General features: G+C 31.6%; 1 protein-coding gene across 1 annotated transcript; it reads right to left on the bottom strand.

Moving 5' to 3' along the window:
- Window positions 1-1,696: 1,696 nt before the first annotated feature.
- Window positions 1,697-11,550, bottom strand: LOC128558088 (GTP-binding protein RAD-like). Its single transcript, XM_053546910.1, has 3 exons — window positions 11,458-11,550; window positions 3,189-3,372; window positions 1,697-1,959 (listed from the first exon to the last, which is right to left on the bottom strand). The coding sequence occupies exons 1-3, from the start codon at window positions 11,548-11,550 to the stop codon at window positions 1,697-1,699; spliced, it is 540 nt and encodes a 179-aa protein (XP_053402885.1).
- Between the last annotated feature and the right edge of the window lie 9,140 nt (window positions 11,551-20,690).

Genomic DNA, 20,690 nt, shown 5'->3' with positions numbered 1-20,690 from the left:
GACCTTATTTCTATTTTTTACGGAATGAATCGTATTTCAGCTTCCAAGTCTAATCAAAAGCAGACAACTGAAATTTTCACGAAAAATTGCAATCTGACGACGACAGGGACTGAGCCTGGGCATATAAATCGACACGGGGTGACCTCAGTAAACTGTCCATATCTTTCTTAAAACTGAACATTTCTTGATGAAACTTTGTAAGACATTTGGCATTGGATCATGTTTTACAATATCACTGTAAAATTAGAAAATGTGATACGAAACATTCATCTATAGGTCAGAGACCACCAATTCAAAAAAGTACAGGGAACTTACTGGGAATGAGGTAAGTGTATATCTGGGAATAAGGTAACGTCTGTGCGTTCTGATTGGTCAGTCATGTAAAAACAAACCTAGGAAGTGATTATTTTTTCAAAATTGATATTTTTTCACTGCATTTACAATATTGTATTATACATTTTGACAAAATTTGCTATATTTTATGTGTATTGAAAAAAAGTTTTATCAAACGAATTTCTCCCGCCATGTCAATGATGTAAACAGGGGGTCGTCTCATTCACACGAAAATTACTTAAATAAAGTATCACTATTCATATGTTTTTCGTCCGATAATTTGGTAGAACTAAGATAGTTCTTGAAAAACTTGTAATTAGATATACATGTTTCGATGTATGGAAGGCCGTACACGCCATAATGTTACAATGTAAGTCTATGGGTAAACAATTGGTGGTCTCTAACCTCATTCTAATATAGAATATTTCGAATATCGGGTCCCGGTATATTCAGTAAAACGGAAGTGTCAGGTGTTTGAATTTTGCAGAAATTTTACAATGCTTAAAGACGTTTCAGCGGGACTATTGGGTTTCAAATTTTGCACAGACATAGCTCAACGTTTGAGTGCATCCATATTACATTTTGTAACATGTGTCAAGAGTTAAAAAGATATTTTTGCCACGCAAAGAAATGTCAACTGCCTAGTGATAAGTTGATTCATGTTATTTCTAACAAGCCGCTTTTCATAGTAAATAAAATCTGATATATTAGACGTTACAAGGACAAAATACATTCTAAAATTAATCTATCACGTGCATATATCTTGTTCTTTATCCAGAACAATTAAGCAATCTTCTTAAAGGCATGAGTACTGAAAAGAGATATCAGAAGTTACTGCAGCCAGCAAATTCTTGCCTTTTCAAGAAACTCAATTTCAACACAGGATTTTATTCAATTGGCATCTGATAAACTGTTTGCACGAATTAGTAATAACTATCTTTCTGTATAACTTTCGTAAGTAACCTGTCAACTGCTATATCATAAATTTACCAAAACCTGAAAATTCTTGTATCTTCTAATAGTACACTGAATCATTTTAAAGTAAATGTCCGTGTTTCTTTGATATTTACAATATATTCCCAAACACACACGCACTCAATGAAGGTATATACACATGTAATAACTGATGAAAATCCTAGCACTTGTGAAATAAATACACATTTTAAGCTTTATGCACATATTAATTGCCGAAAATACTTGTTTACTGTTTAGTAACATTTAGGAATGTACACTATGGAATACTCTAGTTTGTACGGATGTAAAGCCAGAACCATTCAAATACTATATTTCAAGAAATGTCCGTTTTTATATTTAGTCAAGTCATTGAAAATTTCATTGTATACACGCCTGTTATTGTCACTACTTATTCTACATACAAATTTTCCGTTTTCTTGTCTTTACCACTGTGTCCGAGAAACACTTTTTCCAGAAACCGTTTAGTTCTCTTGAATGAGCTCTTTCTCTCTTTCGCTTTCGGAACTTTACTCTCAAGTTCCTCACTGTCAGCTTCAGATTTCAGTTTTATTTGTTTATGTATACCTACAAGTAGTTCATCCACATGATGATTAAGTGCTGCAGAAAGTTCAATATATTTACAACCGTATGCATCCGCAGCTGACCGCCCTTCTGAAAAAGAATTAAAAAAAAAACTTTTTGTATAGAAAAATGAGTTCTATGAAGTTAAACAACATTTAACTTTTGTTTATTTAAATTAATATCAGTTTGTCTGTGATGAAAGCTTGAAGCTTATTATGCAGAGACTTACCCTAAGCTCTTTTTACACAAGGGAAACAATCTGTTTATATAGTGAAATTGTTGAGTGAACACCGTTTGTTCATCCTAATTCTGTCCATGTTATATTAGTGCAATGGAAAAGTAACCTATCAATGTTAAATGCTATGCATGATAAGACAGTCATGCATCTAACAGTTCTGAAATTGATTTCTTTAATTTCCTCATATTTCTAGATATCTTTCCCATACTTTGACACATATATAAAAAGTTTGTTCTCTTTCCCTGCCTAGAGGTAAAAAGTGCATAGTTTGCATGAGGTACTAGGTCAGTAGCCGCCTAAGCCTACCATAAAAGTCTTAGCGGAGTTGTCTCCATTTTTGCCAATTATTTCAGCTCTAATAACTTGTTCAGTAAATGATACTTTTATTCATTTTTTTTCAGTCTACGTACTTTGATGCAGTTAACTACACATATATCTAAAATAGATAGTTTCTACTTGAAGTTTGTATTTTTAGTTCCACTGCCTATATTATATTCAAATTTTTAATTCTTCTTGCTGTAATTTTGACGACTACCCGATTTATTCTTCAAAGAAAGAATGGTACTAAATGTTAGTATTTCGCAGTGTGATAGAAATATAAGATATATTGCGTGGACATTTTTCTATTTGCATCCTGTCATGGGTGGCTTTTTTTATTTATGTGGATACTAATTTAACACTTAAAAGTCAACATTATAGATAAAACAAAATATGGAACAATGTTATACGTAAGCTGAACTTCAAACGTTGAACAGTTTAAGTTTTGCAAATAACAAGCTATTCGAATTAACCAAACAATACAATAAAGCTTATTTAATATATTATTCAGCTTTATCTTTACCTATATACCTTGATGCATCTTTTGATCTGGACCCCTTTTGTTAGTCACTTCTGTTATAGTCCTTAGGTTTTATATTACATATAACTTGCTCCAACATTTTAGCCGCAATTATTATTTATCAAATAAAAAAGTGGAAAACCACAGGTCGCCCAACACGACATAAACGAAAATGTTGCAGGCTCGGTTTGATTGAGCCTGTTCATAGACGGTACTGGAAGTGCAAGCTACTGTCAAACCTACCTTCCTGACTGATAGTCCTTCTACGAACCAAGTCGGATTTGTTACCAACAAGGAATATAGCTTTATTTGAGCCTACTTCGTCCCGTATTTGCTTCAGCAGATCTATAGCAATCTCAAATGTAGCTCTCTCTGTGATGCAGTAAACAACGACAAAACCGTTAATTTGAAAACTTTCCTCTTGGTCCTGTAAAACAAACGAAAACATTTAAAACACGCGGCGTAATCAAATGCAGTTTTGAATCAATTGTTCGTTTTAAATGTTCTTTACCCTAAACTAAGAGATATAGTTTTTTATCAGTCCTACAGGAAAAGCATATCACTTCATATTAAGGTATCGGATATACAATCAGTATTTGAAATGATTATAATAAACAGATTGTGAAATATTTATTAGGCCATTTATTTAAAATATCAATGTACAGGTACAAGAAATAGGCAATAATCATTAGCATTTACTGGATGATTTGCCAGTAAATTGTCAGAGCTGTTTCCCGAGGTCCAATAGTTTTGACCATTAACAGACTAGCAAGTTAAATCTACATAGTTTACTGGATATCTGCGAATACGAATATGTTTTCATATTCTTAATCGATTAAATGATGTCCTAAAATTATTTAGAATTTAATTTAATAGCATTTAATGTTATCAATAAAGCTTCTAAGACTATCTAAAAATGGATTTATTTATATGCTTAATTCGATTTACAAATAACAATAATACATAGTGTTTTTACATAAAAGGAGTATCTAACAAATAATTTATAGCAAAATAGTCTTTTAACATTATCTATACACAATGGGCGGTTACACGTCGAGTGTAGTAATTTTAAGAGGGCGTCGTCCGTGTGAATTATTTCGTATGACGTATAACCGTCAGAGAGTATAAATAGTGTTATAACACGATTTTGCTATACATTATTTCGATTTTAATACATTTTCATTGCTAAATTTAGATCAAATGTGATGGAACTTTTTCAATGCGGATGTATCGTTCCAAATGGTAGGTTGTCAAGCTCATTTGTTTATACACGCCTGGATCGGAAATGGTAATACGTCTTGCGGAATAATTCAGTTAGAGCGCAAATGACGGCAAATTAATCTGCACAGCAAATTACCACCTCATTTGTAAATTAATCAAGATAGTTGTGCTATATGACATTTCGTTTTAATGGTGTCCTTAAGTAAAATATTTGATCAAATTTGAAAAGGACATTTCTCGATGCGTACATGGCGCTAAATGTCACGTCGACGTGACGTCAATATACTATTGCTGTGATGATTTAAGCATTAACTAGTCAGATTAAAATGTATTATTTTTACACCTTAAAACGAATTTAAGATATCTATAATTCACCTTATAACACCCTATAATCAGTCTAGTGATTTTACAAAATTATATATTAATTTATTGATAAATAATTAATAAAATAAAGATATATATTAATGGCACAATTAATTCTATTTAATGCTATTTTAAACTCATATTGTTATATCCAAAAATCATTGAAAAGATATCACTTAACTGAATTATCGAATTATAGATATCTATAAATGAAAGTATGGTATCTTTAATACATTTAATGATAATTAAAAACAAGAACTGATAACAATTAACGAATTCAGGATATTCCTAGATGAATTCAGGATATCACAGATACTGAATAAATAGTAAAACGACACCTTAAAGAAACTGGTTTAGTTTCTTTGTATTTAGAAATTTTCTAAAAAAAGTTGGACTTTTCAGGTTTGGGAGTTCCAATGCACGTAAAATATTAACAATTGAAACCGGTTTTACTAGGCTTGTTCAAATGTCATTTTCATCACATATTAAATAGAAGATCATTGTATTGCTATTGAAACATGATCATTAATTTATTTTCATGGTGTTTGTTACCCTTAGGCTGTTATATATATCAAATTACAAGTAAACATTCTTTTTAATCTCACATTCTACCAGGAATTTCAGCATAGATATAAATTCAACTCATTTGACACATACACCCGTAAAATAATGACAACAATTAAAAGATCAATATGATGTTTAAATAATATTCCACTGGTGTCCTTTGACAATGTTTATGGATATTTCATCGGCAGTAATGGCGATTGCATGTTATATTGTTGACAAACAGGATTTTTATTCAAAGAAATATTTCATTACTTTTCTTTCTTTTCAAACAATTCTTGCCATAGGTCAAAATAAAAGAAATTATTGTCTCTAATATCAAAGGTTTAATGTTTTGATGATTTTATTTGAAATGAACATTTAAGCAAAACAAACTGTGAGAACTGCTGGGGGTGTAGAAAAAATATTCATCTGATATAAAAGTTATGTCAAATGTTTAACGCTCAAATAGATAAACGCTGCCATTATATAATGCATTCTATTAAACACTACAAAACACTTAATTATGGAACGCCATAGCTATCTTATGATGTTGATTTAGCACTTTATGATGTGCATACATCTGTATATGACGTGCTTCTACTTGTATGTGCAGTGCTTATACATGTATATGATGTGCTTATCACTGTATATGGTGCGCTTTCATCAGTATGTGCAGTGTTTTTACCATTTAATGCGGTCCTTTCAGATGTATATGCAATGCTTTCATCTGATTGTGCGGTATATTTAACTTTTTATGCGATCGTTTCAACTGTTTATGCGGTGCTTTCGTCTTTATATGCGTCGCCTTTATTCTTATATGTTGTGCATTTAACTAAATGCGGATTTAACTGTATACAGAGTGCTCTTATCTGTATATACGGTGATTTTCACATTAAATGTTTTGCTTCTGACTTTATATGCGATGCTTTAAACTTCATATGCTGTGTTTTTAACTTTGTATGATATGCTTTCTACTGTATGCGTAGTACTTACAACTGTATATGAATTGGTTGTAAATTTTCATGCGGTGGTTTCAGCTGCATATGCGATGATTTTAGCTTTATATGTGGTGCTTTCTAATGTGTATGCGGTGCTTTTAACGGTATATGGGGTTGTTTCATCTTTCGTTGGTCCACTTTTCATTATGTATAGTAGTTCGATTCTCGTATTCGGTACTTTCAACTTTATTTTTGCTTTATGAGTGTCTGCTATGTATAATGATAAAAAATAAATTTAAATTAGACATAAAACAAAAAAGTATGGCTTATTTTCGCGATAATAACCTTAGTCGGATGTTATCGAAACTATTCGTTAACTTTCGTATTAATATTCCGATCTCATAAATTAAATGTAGTTTGCACATAATGTTATTTGCACCGCATATAAAGTTGAATCATGACCTCTCATTAACTATCCTGTAAACCGTAACAGACAAGGTTCAATTCCACAGATAGAACACCAGAAGCAAAGTTTATTTAATCGCTTTAACTTTACCATGGACAGATAAAAATGCGACTTCTTAATTATTTCATTAGCCAAACGGTACGGTGTTTTCACTGGATTAGTCTGGTTATTGCATTTTGAGAATAAGTCAAATTATCAGACATAACTTATTTACTTTTCACTTGATAACATAATTTGTTATCCTTTAATCTGGCAATTTCCTGTCAAACGTAACATTTGCCTCCAGGGTAGTCTTATTACTTGATAATCTATAGAAGCTGATACGAGGTAAAAATACTTCTTACTAGTAATACTGTTAAATTAAATGCAAAAGGTATTTATTATAAAGTATTTTGGTGTTTAAGAAGTTTGATATGTCCGGGCTAGACAGGATTTCAACTTAGTAGATCAAAAATGTCTAAAAAATCTCTTATTTTGTATTCATCAAGTTTTAGGATCTGATATTTAGCTTCAATTTAAGAACATAATCTGCAGAATATGTAATAATGTTTATTGCACTGAGCTTAAAGTTGTACCTGTTTCCTTAACTTTATTTGTATTTATATACTTGTCAATGTACTTCAGACGGTGAGGCATTGGTGCTCATTGGTGTTCTTTTTTGTATTTGCCATAGAGAGCCTATCTGTTGTCGACTGGTCGAGTAGACTGGTTGGACAGATTAGACATGCAAACGTCGGTAAGAGCCGGGTGATCTGATTACTTTTGTGTTCATTATGTTTCATTTTATTCTCTTTTTACTTCCACAAGGAGCATTTTCTTAGCATGTTAAATCTGTTTATATGTCTACTTTAGTAATATGTTATTCAATATCTATCTTTCATATGCGCATGAAGTTCTTCCAACTATTCATTATAAGTATTATGTATTAGTATCAGTACAATTTTCTTATGATTTCATGTAGAGGCTTACCCTAAGCCTTCTTTAAGCAAGGGAAACAATCTGTTGTATAGTGAAATTGTTGAGTGAACACCTTTTGGTAATCCTAAGTCTGTCCATGTTATATCAGTGCAAAGGAAAAATAACCTATCTATGTTAAATGCTATGCATAATAAGACAGTCATGCATCTAACAGTACTGAAATTGATTTCTTTGATTTTCTCATGTTTCTAGGTATTTTTCCCATACTTTGACGCATATATATGGGTAGTAGAGATTGTTCTCTTTCCAGCAGTAGCCTTTTCAGCATATTTACCTTGTGAAATCCTGTGGGTTTTGACTTTTTAAAGAAGAATCGTCTGTTTGTTGACAAATTTCACCACAGAAAATGTCACACTTTCCCAAGGGCATTAACTTATTTGATCTTTATATAATTTTTTATTTAGATTGCTAATCCGTGTGGCAATTATGCATGCTTTTTCCCTGCCTAGAGGTAAAAGGTGAATAGTTTGCACGAGGTTCTAGCTCAATAGCCGCCTAAACCTACCATAAATATTTAGCGGAGTTGTCTCCAATTTTTCCAAATATTTTACGCGGGATCATTTCTTTCAGTTCAAATAACTTTTTTTCAGAAAATGATATTTTAATATTTTTTTCAGTCTGCGTACTTTGATGCTGTTAACTATATATATATATCTATCTAAAATAGATTGTTCCTTCTTGATGTTTGTATTTTTAGTTACACTGCCTATTTCATTAAAGTAGCATTTTATTGTATGTTCTATGTACAAGTTTAAACCTTTTCATAGATACTAATAGTTTAATCTAAATATTTTATTTGTTTTGACTTACCATAAATGTTTTAGACAAGCTTAATCACATGTCTGTACTTGGACAATTTAAGTTGACAAATTCTTAATTTCATTATTGTGTAGACGATAGCGCGACGTAAAGTCTCCCACCAGATACGTAGAATTTGCTTGCAAATGTTGTGACAAGATTCTTTTCTATGTGAAAGTCAAAGGAAGTATATCAGACATTTGCGGTTTTGCTAGGTTTACAACAAGTAGGCGTTAATCAGAATATTACGAAAAAATATGCTCAGTGTGCATTCCGTCGCCTAAATGGAACGAAGCTCTATCTATAATCTTCGTGCTGCCCTCCATCCCCGCCAACCGACCCCACCCACAAAAAAAAAACAATTTGTGTCGTGCATATTTAAAACAGATATCAAATATCTTAGGATTTCATTTACTTTGCATCAGCGCAAGCTCCATAATAAAAGCAGCGCAAGCTCCATAATAAAAGGAAAATACTTATTGACGTAATAAATCCGTTATGTGATAAGTCGTTTACATTCTGTATCAATTTACTGATGCAAGGATAATGGATATGCTTCATTAACATATGGATACCTGAAATATAACAATGGAAAAACATTACCTGTCTATCAAATACGCTGATCGGTTGCAGTGTAAATGAAATCCTTAATAGAGGCATATTTTTTAAAGAAACTTGAGATTCGAGATAGATTATTAGCTTGAATGGAGGTTGGATAGATTAGATATAAGGTTCATGTGGTTAACAGAATAATATAGGTCTTATGAATACAGGTGTTTGAACAACTCTCGGGTGGGATATCTAATCTTCAAAACACTGGATATTATTAGATAGATTCACTACACTCTTACAAAACTGCATCTAAACGTGACAAATTATACAAGTGCATTTTGTTATTTTATACTTTTTTAACTGTATATTTTTAAAAAATTTTCTCCATATTTCACTCACCGATAATAACAGACATATTCTAAACATATATCATTGTTAAGATAGTGTTACAATTCTGGTGATGTTGATTAAACCATGTATAAAACAACATAATTATTAAAAATCACCCTATCAAATGCTATTCCCAATGTTTTATTAAAAGAATCAATTAACGAATGGGAAATTGTTAATGAAGACAAATTGTTATTTGATCATTCATTTTCATGTAAATGAGGTAGTGCTCGTTAGCTAATTAAGATTTTTCGTGTGCCTAGCTTTAACTATATTTGTGAGAAGACTAGGAAGTTTGTGAAAATAAAATCTGTAAGAAGATCCTTCGAAAACATAGAATGCAACCAAGCAAATTAATAGCAGACTCAGTTTGATTGAGTCTGTTCATGAGAGGTAGTGCAAAGTGCAACACCCCTCACGCCCCCTAGCACCGGCTTAAGAGGAATTCCATTACCCATGAACACTGAGTGGACTCTTTGAAGACAAATTTTCATACTTCTTATTAGATATTTTTCTATGACCAGTCTAACTACACAAATCAATGATTCTAAGGAAAAAAATTATTTACATGCTCATGTACATCCTAAACAGTGATGCAGATTCATAATGTTTTCGTATTTCCACAACTGGTTTCTACGGAAGTATTAAAATCTGTAAGAAGATCGATATCATTGGAAGCGAAGAACGCAACCAAAAACAATATTACGATACTCGGTTTGAAAAAGTCTGTCTATCAGATGATATGAAATATGTAAGACACCTCATGCCCCCAACACCATTTTACTTGAAACTCCATTACAGTACAATTGGTAAGTAGGACCCTTAATTATAAAAACGCTTATTAAAACTCATAGCATTTTTAGAACTTTGTGATGAATTTTAATACTTTTGATTCAGTTTACCAAATATAATGGGTATACAAGAAACATGAGATTACACTTTTTACTTAATAATATAATCCTATTTAATGGCTTATATGACAGTACTGCAGTAGTATGGATTTATGCTTTTCTTCCAAAGATTGGCCTTATTTGCGATCAAACAACATGTAAAAAATGTAAAATAAACAAGGACTTCCAATAAATATGATTATCTTGTCATAGGAGATTTCTGACTTACAAAGACGAAATCAAATTTCTTTACTTGGCGCCGCTGGTTCTGGTTCTGTAATCTACACTGCAGAGCATGTGGGCATAGACGCATCGAGAAAGAAATAGGATGTTTCTAATCCTGTATTTGGAGGATTATCTATATAGCCCTTACTGTATTTGTACAATCAATGTGATCAATGACTATCACAGTGTTTGGGGAAATAATATTTTAACAATTCACTGTTGCACCGATTCTTATTACACAAGCATTTTGTGACGCTATTTTCTTTTTGCTTTAAATGGATCATTTGCTTTTGGCTTAACTTGTCTCTTTCCGCGAAATTGTAGGTAAAAGAACATGAACTGTAAATGAACAATATTACACAACATGACTATGAAAGTAAAAATGCCGCCTTATTAAACAGGAATATTTAGTATTCATTACTACACTGTCAATGCTGTAAATAGCACACATTTGTGCATTTCGTTTTAAAAAAATCTGAAACGGGCCTTTAGCAATAACTGTTATCATTAACTTGTAAATGATACCGGTATCTAATGACGCAGATGTGACATTTGGAGACTTTCAGACCAATCACTATGTCAGACCATAACGGATAAACTTTTACCATAATTATTTAATGTTGATGCTGGTAACAAAATACACTCTTGTATTGAGGATTAAGGTTAAGCATGTAACAAAACAAATCGCCCGATAGGTCTGTGGAATTCATTATAATCAGTAAAAATGTGTTTTAGATTCCGAAAAACATTTTTCTCGGTATGATGTTAATCTTAATAAATGATGAAGGGGTGTTATTTATGAAACCAAATCAATAATATTACTGTTATATGAACAATTTTTAGACATACATATTTGAAAAATATGTTCAATTCAAAATAATATTTGTAAGCATAAAAACATGTTTGTATCTAAAACTAGTAGTTGGTATAAGGTTTAAAACAGGACCCACTTAACACATCATCGGACGTTTTTATAACCATTACTGTTATACATGATATAAATAGTTGTGAATGTAGCTCTACAAACACAAAAAAGGTTCAAAATGTATTGTCTTCTTCCTTTCTTACCGCGAATAACAAACATTTGCACATAGTTTTAAATAACCTTACTATTCTAACAATATCTTGTCTTTGAAACATCTTACCCTTCTATTTCTACTGAATCTTGCTATTTTCACTTCATTCATTTTATGAAACTTGCCTGGTCGTGGAAATTTTCTTTTTGGAAACAAACTCATCCTGAGATTTCTATAATTCGTATTCTTTGTTATATTTATTAATTTATTTATTTTATTTGGGTTTTACGGCGCACCAACACAGTATAGGTTATATGGCGCCAAACAGGACTACAAATTTGATATTGAACTGATCAACAGGACTACAAATTTTATATTAAACTGATCATCTGCATGATTGTATACATTGCATATGATCTGAATGTATGTGAAGTATATACGTAGCCTGTAAATGTCCCTCTGACAAAATATCATTACCGAAATAAATCTTATCTTGGCAGACATGATCTCTTTTACACGACAGAAACGTTCCATTGTGATATACGTCACATGAACACAGGTGTACTATTTCAATAGTAGAATATTTAAGGAATATATACTCTAAACTATGATTTAGTTGAAAAAAAAATCTTCTTACTGTTAAAGTGTTATTCACGAACAACTGAGTTTATAGATCCTATGCCTAAATTTAGAACGCAAAATATTTTCTACAAGTCAAATGCAATTTTAAGATAGAAATCCAACTAGAGTCTTCTCAAATACCCAGTATTTCTCTTTCTTTCTATACTTTACATAAAACTGGACAGACAATCTCCAGTCTCCTTTTAATTTCAATAAACCGCTACTAAAAATAAAATTCTGTTCTGATTTTTAAAAACAGTCTGTAGCTTCATATCAGAAATCAGAAAAAAAGTCTTCAATAAGTCTCAGTTCTACTTTCTTAGTTGCATTAATAGTATTTAAAATCATAGGGACAAAATCAAATTACTTTGAATTTCGGAGAAATTATATCTTTTAATTTTATTCACAACAAGATTCCCCCTTAGGCTACTTTTTCAATTTGAAGTAGTGTGGCATATAAAATTTAGATTTTTCATTTTAGTGCAAACACATCGCTTTATTATATATTACAATATCAAACGTTTCAATTCAGACATCGTTGTGTATCCGTTTGAGGGTTGATATCTCATTTATGAATGAATGTATAGAAGAAATGATACTGAGTATCATTGTATGTACCAAACAGAAGTAATTTAAACGAATGCCCATTAAACATAAAGGCAACAAGACAGATATTAGATATTGAATATGATTGAAAAGGAATTGATTAAACGGTCATTATGAACTAAATCATTTCTTATAAATAGCTTTAAGTATAAGACAAGAAATGAAGACAGAATTTTGTTTGAATTATAGCATTTAAAATTACCTAGCTTTAATGACCATATTAAAAAAGTAACAATAAGGACATTGACAAAGTACATGTACAAAGTGTAAGAATCAGGATGTTGACAATTCATAAAGTGTAAGGCAAAAGACGTTGAAAATGTGTAAAGTGTAAGATAAGGACGTTGACAATGTACAAAGTAAAAATAAAAAAGTCAGTACGTTAACAATATATAATGTGTAAGAGAAAGGACGGTATAAAATGTATAAAGTGTCTGAGTAAGGAAGCTGACAATCTATAAAGTGTAAGAGTATAAGGACGTTGACAATTCATAAAGTTTAAGGGGACAAATGTTGACAATGTATAAAGTTTAAGAGTAAGGACGTTGACAATGTTTAAAATGTAAGGATATGGGCGTTTAAATTTTACAAAGTGTAAGAGTAAGAAAGTTCACAATGCATATACATGTAGTTTAATAGTAAGGACGTTGGTATTGTATAAAATTTTAAGAGTAAGACGTTGACAATGTATTAAATGTAATAGAAAGGATGTTGACATTGTATAAATGTTAAGAGTAAGGACGCTGACAATGTTTGAAGTGTATGAGTAAGGACTTTGACAATGTATGAAGTGTAATAGTAAAGACGTTGACAATGTATGAAATGTAATACTAAGGACGTTGATAATTTATAAAGTGTAATAGTAAGGACATTGACAAAGTATAAAGTGAAACTAAGGACGTTGGCAATGCATCAAGTGTAGGAGCAAGGACGTTACCAATGCATAAATTGTAAGAGTAAGGACATTGACAATGTATTAAATTTAATAGTTAGGATATTTAAAATAATTGAAGTGTAAGAATAAGGATGTTGACAAATTATTAAGCGTTGACAATTGAAAATGTATAGATTTAATAGTAAGAATATTGACAATGATTAAAGTGTAATAATAAGGACGTTGACAATGCATAAAGTGTGATAGTAAGGACGTTTAAAATGTATAAGATTAAATAGTAAGGACGGTATTGATAAAAGGGACGTTGACAATGTATAAAGTTTAATAGTTAGGACTTTGACAATGTTATTGGCAATCTTTAAAGTGTAAGAGTAAAAACGTTGACAATTTATAAAATTTAAAAGTAAAGACGTTGACGATGTATGCAACTGAAGAGGAAGGACGATGGTTATTGTACAAGTAACTTAAAATTGAATAGAACATTTTACTTTGTCTGTCTTTTATGCATAGCTTTCAATAAGTGAAACGTGTTTTAATGTTTTCTGTTTTATATTTCGTTGCAGTTTTAACCGTAACAAATGTTTTCATTAAAACAACTGGCAAAAATAGAGAAACGTTTCTGTATGCGTTTAAACATCAGCATAAAGAAATGAGTCTTTAATTGAAATTGAACATTAACTGTCGCAGTTTCTTAAAAAACAACAGTAAACTTTATTCAGGCATGCATAGGAAATGGAAGTAGGCTTGTTAATAGTCCGTGGTATATAGTGTAATATAGTAACACTGTTACATTTCTTCTCAATATTAAGTTACATAGAGGATATTGCATGAGTGTTTTTCCATATTGAATTTATTAAACGAGTTGAATAAAATAATAAAATGCTCCCATGTTAGCCTTTCTTGTCGAAACATCAAAGATTCGACTTTCGTTTACTACATAAACAAAATAATTTATACAATAAATGACGTCGACGTCAAAGCTTTATTACACTAGTGTATTATCATTTTATTTAATGGTTTTTATTACACTCCTGCGACGTCAAAACATGTGATAAATCAAGATATCTATTCTTTGAAACGAAAATTCGTTTCTGTTTATTGGGCTTGTTTGCACCTGCACATTCTCAAGTATATCTTGGCAACATTAAACTTAGACTTTTTTCACCAATTTATCATGCTGACATTATTATTTTTCTTTCGCAATGCAAAGTAACAGTTGCCTTACTTTTTTGTACCTAAGCAGAGAAGCTATAAAACGTATTCGGTAAACAGATTATTGTGTACGAAACCACTGCATATGCAGGAAAGAATGGAAGTCAGTCTTACAATACACGGGGGAGGAACTGTTACACGAGACTCGGTTGTGGAGGATATCATGTTACAGATTTAGGATGCTACTGTTACAGTATTCCTGGATAACGTTACAACATTCGGAGGATAATAATAGCTGTCGGTGTTTTGTTTGCCAAAGAAATAGTAAAGATGTATCTCTTTTTCGCAAAAGTAAAAATTGTTTTTCTAGATCAATGGTATGTGCATCTGTTGAGACATGGTTTAACACGTGAAACACAGTATATTACTGTCTATCAAACGTTTAATGACAAAATTCGAAATTTTGATAGAAAATTATCTAAAAGAAATTGATTAAAATATGTTTCAACCATATTTTATGCTCATTTGCATCGATAAAGACCCTCTTTAGGCATGCAGTTATAATACGAAGTAGAAAAATCAATGTGGGTCTAATTTTTCGTGGTTTTATAGAATGTTACAGTTGTGGGGTGCTTCTTCTGGGTGTGTTACAGATTTAGGATGATACCTTTTGGAATACATTTTGACAATTTTACCAGGATAGCAAATAAAATTTAGAAATCATGAATTATGCGGGATTTTTTGTAAGATGTAACAAATATATTATACCAAGTGCGTTTTTTTCTAATTTCGAAATTCTAAATCTGATTCAACAGCTATATATAATAAAATGATATATAAGCATTTTCAATGGAAAGCTAGTGTTCTATATCCTATGTATATGATACCATAATCACCAATTCGCATTGAATCGTCGTTTGCACTTTAATTAGCTGTTCTTTCATAAATAGTACCTGTTTATGCTACATGTATTAAGCTAGCAAACGATGTGTCCTAGCTTCAGAAGAGCTTGGCAATGCGTGTCTTTATCAACGATTTCAATTACTAATAAGCTTAAAAGAAAATATCCTCTCGGAATCGGTAATGGAGAACTTAAGAAATTAATTGGCTTTTCTCACGACAACTCGCACATGTGCAATAAAAGTCTATTTCAAATAATAAAAGATTCTTTTTTTGTTTGTTAAACATGTATACGTGTTTACTGTTAGAACAACCATCGAATCATAGTCTGCTTGCAAGCAGATATGCATCTGCGCAATGAAGATTTGGCAAGCATGCACAATCAAATAGGCTAATCTGAAGTATTGAATCTGTTTGGTCACAGTTAGGAGCCTATATCATTTAACAGAGGATTTTATACGCAATTCATAGTTAAAATGTATAATGTTTTAGGATTTTCATCTAAAAAAATATGCGTCTTTGTCTTTTCAGGACTGTGTGCCATTAGAAGGCATGTCTCAGGACTGTAGGCATTGCGTAAACGCGAGCACGAGCACATTAAATTCGGGTTGTTCTAAAATTAGGAGTTACCTTATAAACATAGTAACTCACTCTCTTTTTAGATTTGAACGAAAGTAATTAATCTATGTGAATATAAATATATACACACTTAAAATATTTTTCGATTTCGCTCCGCAATATCTTTGGTGATTTATTTAGAGGTTATGAAAAACATTTAACAACCGATGTATTTAGAGATTGTTCAAACGATCGGTCAATTTGCATGGAAAAGGGATGGGAGATTTGCTCTGCATATCTTGTATCATCAACTGTTCATCATATGTGATTCTTGACATATCACAACCGATATCTTCTCCCGTAGGTGGACTTTCCTGTGTTTTAAACGTCGTTACAGCAATGCCACTCTAGTACATCTCTGACTGCCTCAAATGACAAAATAAATGTTGTTTAGTAGTATTTACATCTAACAACAGAATCCTGAAGAAGGAAACAGTATCATCCTAAATCTGTAACACATTCAGAAGCAGCACCCCACAACTGTAACATATCCTGCTAAACTGCAACATTCTATAAAACCACGAAATATTAGACTAACAGTAACCTTTTTCTACCTCATATTATAAGTGCATGCCTGAAGAGGGTTTTAATCAATGCAAATTTGCATGAAATGGGTTGGAATAGCTTTTAATCAATTTCTTTTAGATATTTTTCTATCAAAATTTCGAATTTTGTCATAAAACGCTTGATTGACATCAATATACTGTGTTTCACAGGTTAAGCCATGTCTCAACAGACGTGCATATCACTGATCTAGAAAAACAATTTTTATTTTTGGAAAAAGAGATACATCTTTACCACATCTTTGGCAAACAAAATACCGACAGCTATTATTATCCTCCGAATGCTGTAACGTTATCCAGGAATACTGTAACAGAAGCATCCTAAATCTGTAACATGATATCCTCCACAACCGAGTCTCGTGTAACAGTTCCTCCCCCGTGAATACGCAGGACAAAACATAAACGTTGTCAAGATATTAACTTCGTTAGCGTTAACAGGTCACATAATGACTAGTTTATGTGCACAACATAATAAAAACCTTTAATGGTTTAGACAGTCTAAAATCCCCAAAAGAAAATTAAATACGCACACATTAACTTCTATGTGACGTAAATTTTGCCGCTAGGTGCGATCTATAAATTATGTCTATCTTTGACAATCAAATTGGTCAATTTAGAAAACTTAGTACACGATTTCAACTGTTAAATCATTATTTTAAGTTAAATGTTGCCTAATTTGTGGAATAAATATACAAACTGCAGTCATATGGGAACAAACCATTAAGAAATTCAATCGAATGATATCCGTGCGACCAATTCTGTTAAATGAGTCTTATGACGCTCTGATGATCTACTATTAACACCCTGTTCTTTTTTTTTTTTAATTATTTAACTTATTATCTTTAGCAACTCTTTGTAACTTATCTGCGCGTGCTGAATTGTAATCGTCTGTTATGTTAAACATCATCTGGGGTCTTTGAGATTAGCCTTTATATGGCACGTCCGTCATTATATAACATCTAAACAAATATTTGCTCTAACATACAAACAAATATTTGTTCTCACATACAAACAAATATTTGTTCTGATTAAACGTATTCCTTTGTTCTATTTCTTTAATTTAGTTTATTGTTCTATGTAACACATTGATGGGAGACAACTTATTAAATACAATATCACTACAACAATATCTGAGTTAAGTTGCCAGTTATTATCATCGTTCAAAATAAACATGTCCCCTCGTTGTTATACAGAATCGATGCTAGTTTTGAAATATTAATTTCAGTTACAAACAACACATTCATTTAGAGCAAATTTATTTTATTTAGCTATTGCTTTTACTTATAGCATTCAATTCATCTCTGCGCGATCATCATAGTACGTATTTACTTACGGTTTAGCAAATAAATAGGCATAAATTGTAGCTTCGTTTTACTTAAACAGTGTTCATACTTTTCTACATTTAAGTAAAATTGAAAATATCGCAGTTAATGAACTGTTAAATGCGATAATAATCAATACAATGACGTTACAATTGATGTCAAGCAAACGATATGATTACAAAGTTTGAATATTGAATAATATTGACGTTTGTTGTTCATATTCCATATTAAAAAATGCATGTTATAAGGACTGTGAAAAACGAAGACAGTATTCCATATTTTATTTTTTGATTTACTAGTAACTTGGCAATGCAGCTTTCACTTTATTATATAGGTAATCATATTGTTGTAACAAAACATAAGCCTGTAGTATCGAGACAACAACTTTCTAGTTAATAAGCAGTTTCGGTTGATTTTCAACAATACCTTCTTAATTGTAGCTACACTGAATATTCTCTTGGGCTATACCACAATAGTTGAACTTTAAGTTACAGAGGACATGTTGCAGATTTCACTCTTGCATAAATGAGTTGACAAAAAATATCAATTAAGTTAATTGACATTAGAATAATTACAAAATAACGAGCTTTCAGCAACTTAAAAGCGATACAAAGTACACAGAAGGCTTTGAATAAAACAAATATATTTTGATCTCTGTGCATGACAGTACTTAAGGTCGTTGACACCCGATATGTTGCCCCAATCGTTGCCCCGTCCAGAAGTTCAACATTATATATCTATGACGTAGCCATTCACCTCACATGTGGGAGGTGTTCAAGCTGTGCTGACAATCTAGGAATATGTAAGCGTAATGATTTCTCTCTACTTTATTTGAAAGGGTCAACCTTTTATTCACCTTATCAGATACACAAAATCATTATTAATAGGAGTATGATACATGTATGTTATACATTGAACAAAACAGTTAATCCGCCATTTACTATTTTGTAAATATCTTAATATACACTCGCATTCGGACCAACATAACATTTGCCTTTGTTGCATATTCTTCCCTCACAACATTGGTTGCTTCTTTGTAAATTTTATATCTTTAGTGTATCTTTGTAATTTTTCATAAATGCGTTGGAGTCATCAAATGAGTAAATTTCTATGTTTCGAAATTTCATCAGGAACATAATATTGTAACCTTACGCTCTATTTCACAACATGCCTTTAGAATTTTTTGAAGAGTTTGGCAAATCAACAAACGGCGGGTTAACCGTTTTGTTCAGTATAGTTATGTGTTTTCAGACCATGCTTTTCAAAAGCGAATTCGTTTTTGTTTTTGCGATATATCATTTGAATTAGAATGATTGTAGCTTTCAACAACCTTATGATTACATCATTATTAAAAGAATAATTCAACGATAACTAGTTATGCGATGATTGATATACTTTATTCTAATGCTAGATCAAGAAAACAGAGATTAGATGTTTTGATTTCACTTCAGAATAGTGAGTAACTCTGGATAATCTACACCCTTGTAAATAACTCACTTACACAACAATGACTTCTGGGATATTAACTTAAAGAGAATAATGTTGTACACAGCTGTTGCGAGTACTCCGATCATAAGAAATATAGAGGAAAGTTTTTGTTTATCCTAATACTATGCATTTATCAGGCCAATATCTGCCTGCCGTGTAAATTTGGAGTTTATTTAGTCAATAGAGGTTTATACTGTCAATACAACTTACGGACTACTTTTTCGAGAATATTTACTCTAGACAGTGTAAACTGTGTCAAGAGTACGAAGCTAACACATTTTATCATTTTAAGAGGAAAGCCACGTGCACGGTAACAAAATAAAAAATCAGTTGACTCGATCCTAGCAGACCTAGGTTTTTTTTAAAGTTTTGGTAGATCGACCTTGACTTTGGGTATTGTGGCGTTTACACATTTTAGTTAGAAATTTAGACATATAAACAGATTTAAGCAGTCGTTTATTGTAATTATTATATCTAGATCATTCATGGTGGAAGGAATTTCATTTACTTCTCATTGTCTTGCACGGAAATGGAGATTTACGGTAGAGACTGCGGGTATTTGAATTAATCTCAAGCGTTGTTTTCGACTGTATTTTATCCGAGTCAAAACCACTTTGTTTAGCACACGTATGCCCTGTTAGCACCTTTGATTTTACAATACACAGAAAGCAAAGTATGAGATAGGGAATAATGTTTTATTTATGAAATCGTGTGCAACTGAATCAAGCAAGGGCGTGGGAATTTATAAATGAGTAAAAATCTGTAATGTTTTAAACAAAAAACATTTCTTAAACAAATATATGTTATACACAGATCATATTGACAGCAGGATATATAAAATATTAGGTTACTGTCTTTGTTAACTTAAGTTTATCCGCCTCGTCTCCGAAACGTTTATCCCCCTCGGCAAGCCTCGGGATGGATAACGTTTTTCCAACTTCAAATTTAGTTAACAAAGTCAGTAACCAAATATTCTCTATTTGTTTGACTTTGAGATTGGCATATATCGTCGTCGATAAGGATACAATTCTATGACGCATTGCGGTATTAAAAAGGCGTCGCTTTGGTAATGGAAACAAAACGATGATCAGCCATCGATAAACTCTAAAGTGATTAAGTTTACGGCAGATTTATAGTCATCAACATTTCTGTCGTGCATTTAAAGGTAATCTAGTGGACATTTTCAGTTTAATAGTG

The sequence above is a fragment of the Mercenaria mercenaria genome, chromosome 6 (assembly GCF_021730395.1).
Source record: "Mercenaria mercenaria strain notata chromosome 6, MADL_Memer_1, whole genome shotgun sequence".
NCBI classification, from domain to species: Eukaryota; Metazoa; Mollusca; class Bivalvia; order Venerida; family Veneridae; genus Mercenaria; species Mercenaria mercenaria.
This window is presented reverse-complemented; position numbering and strand designations above follow the sequence as displayed.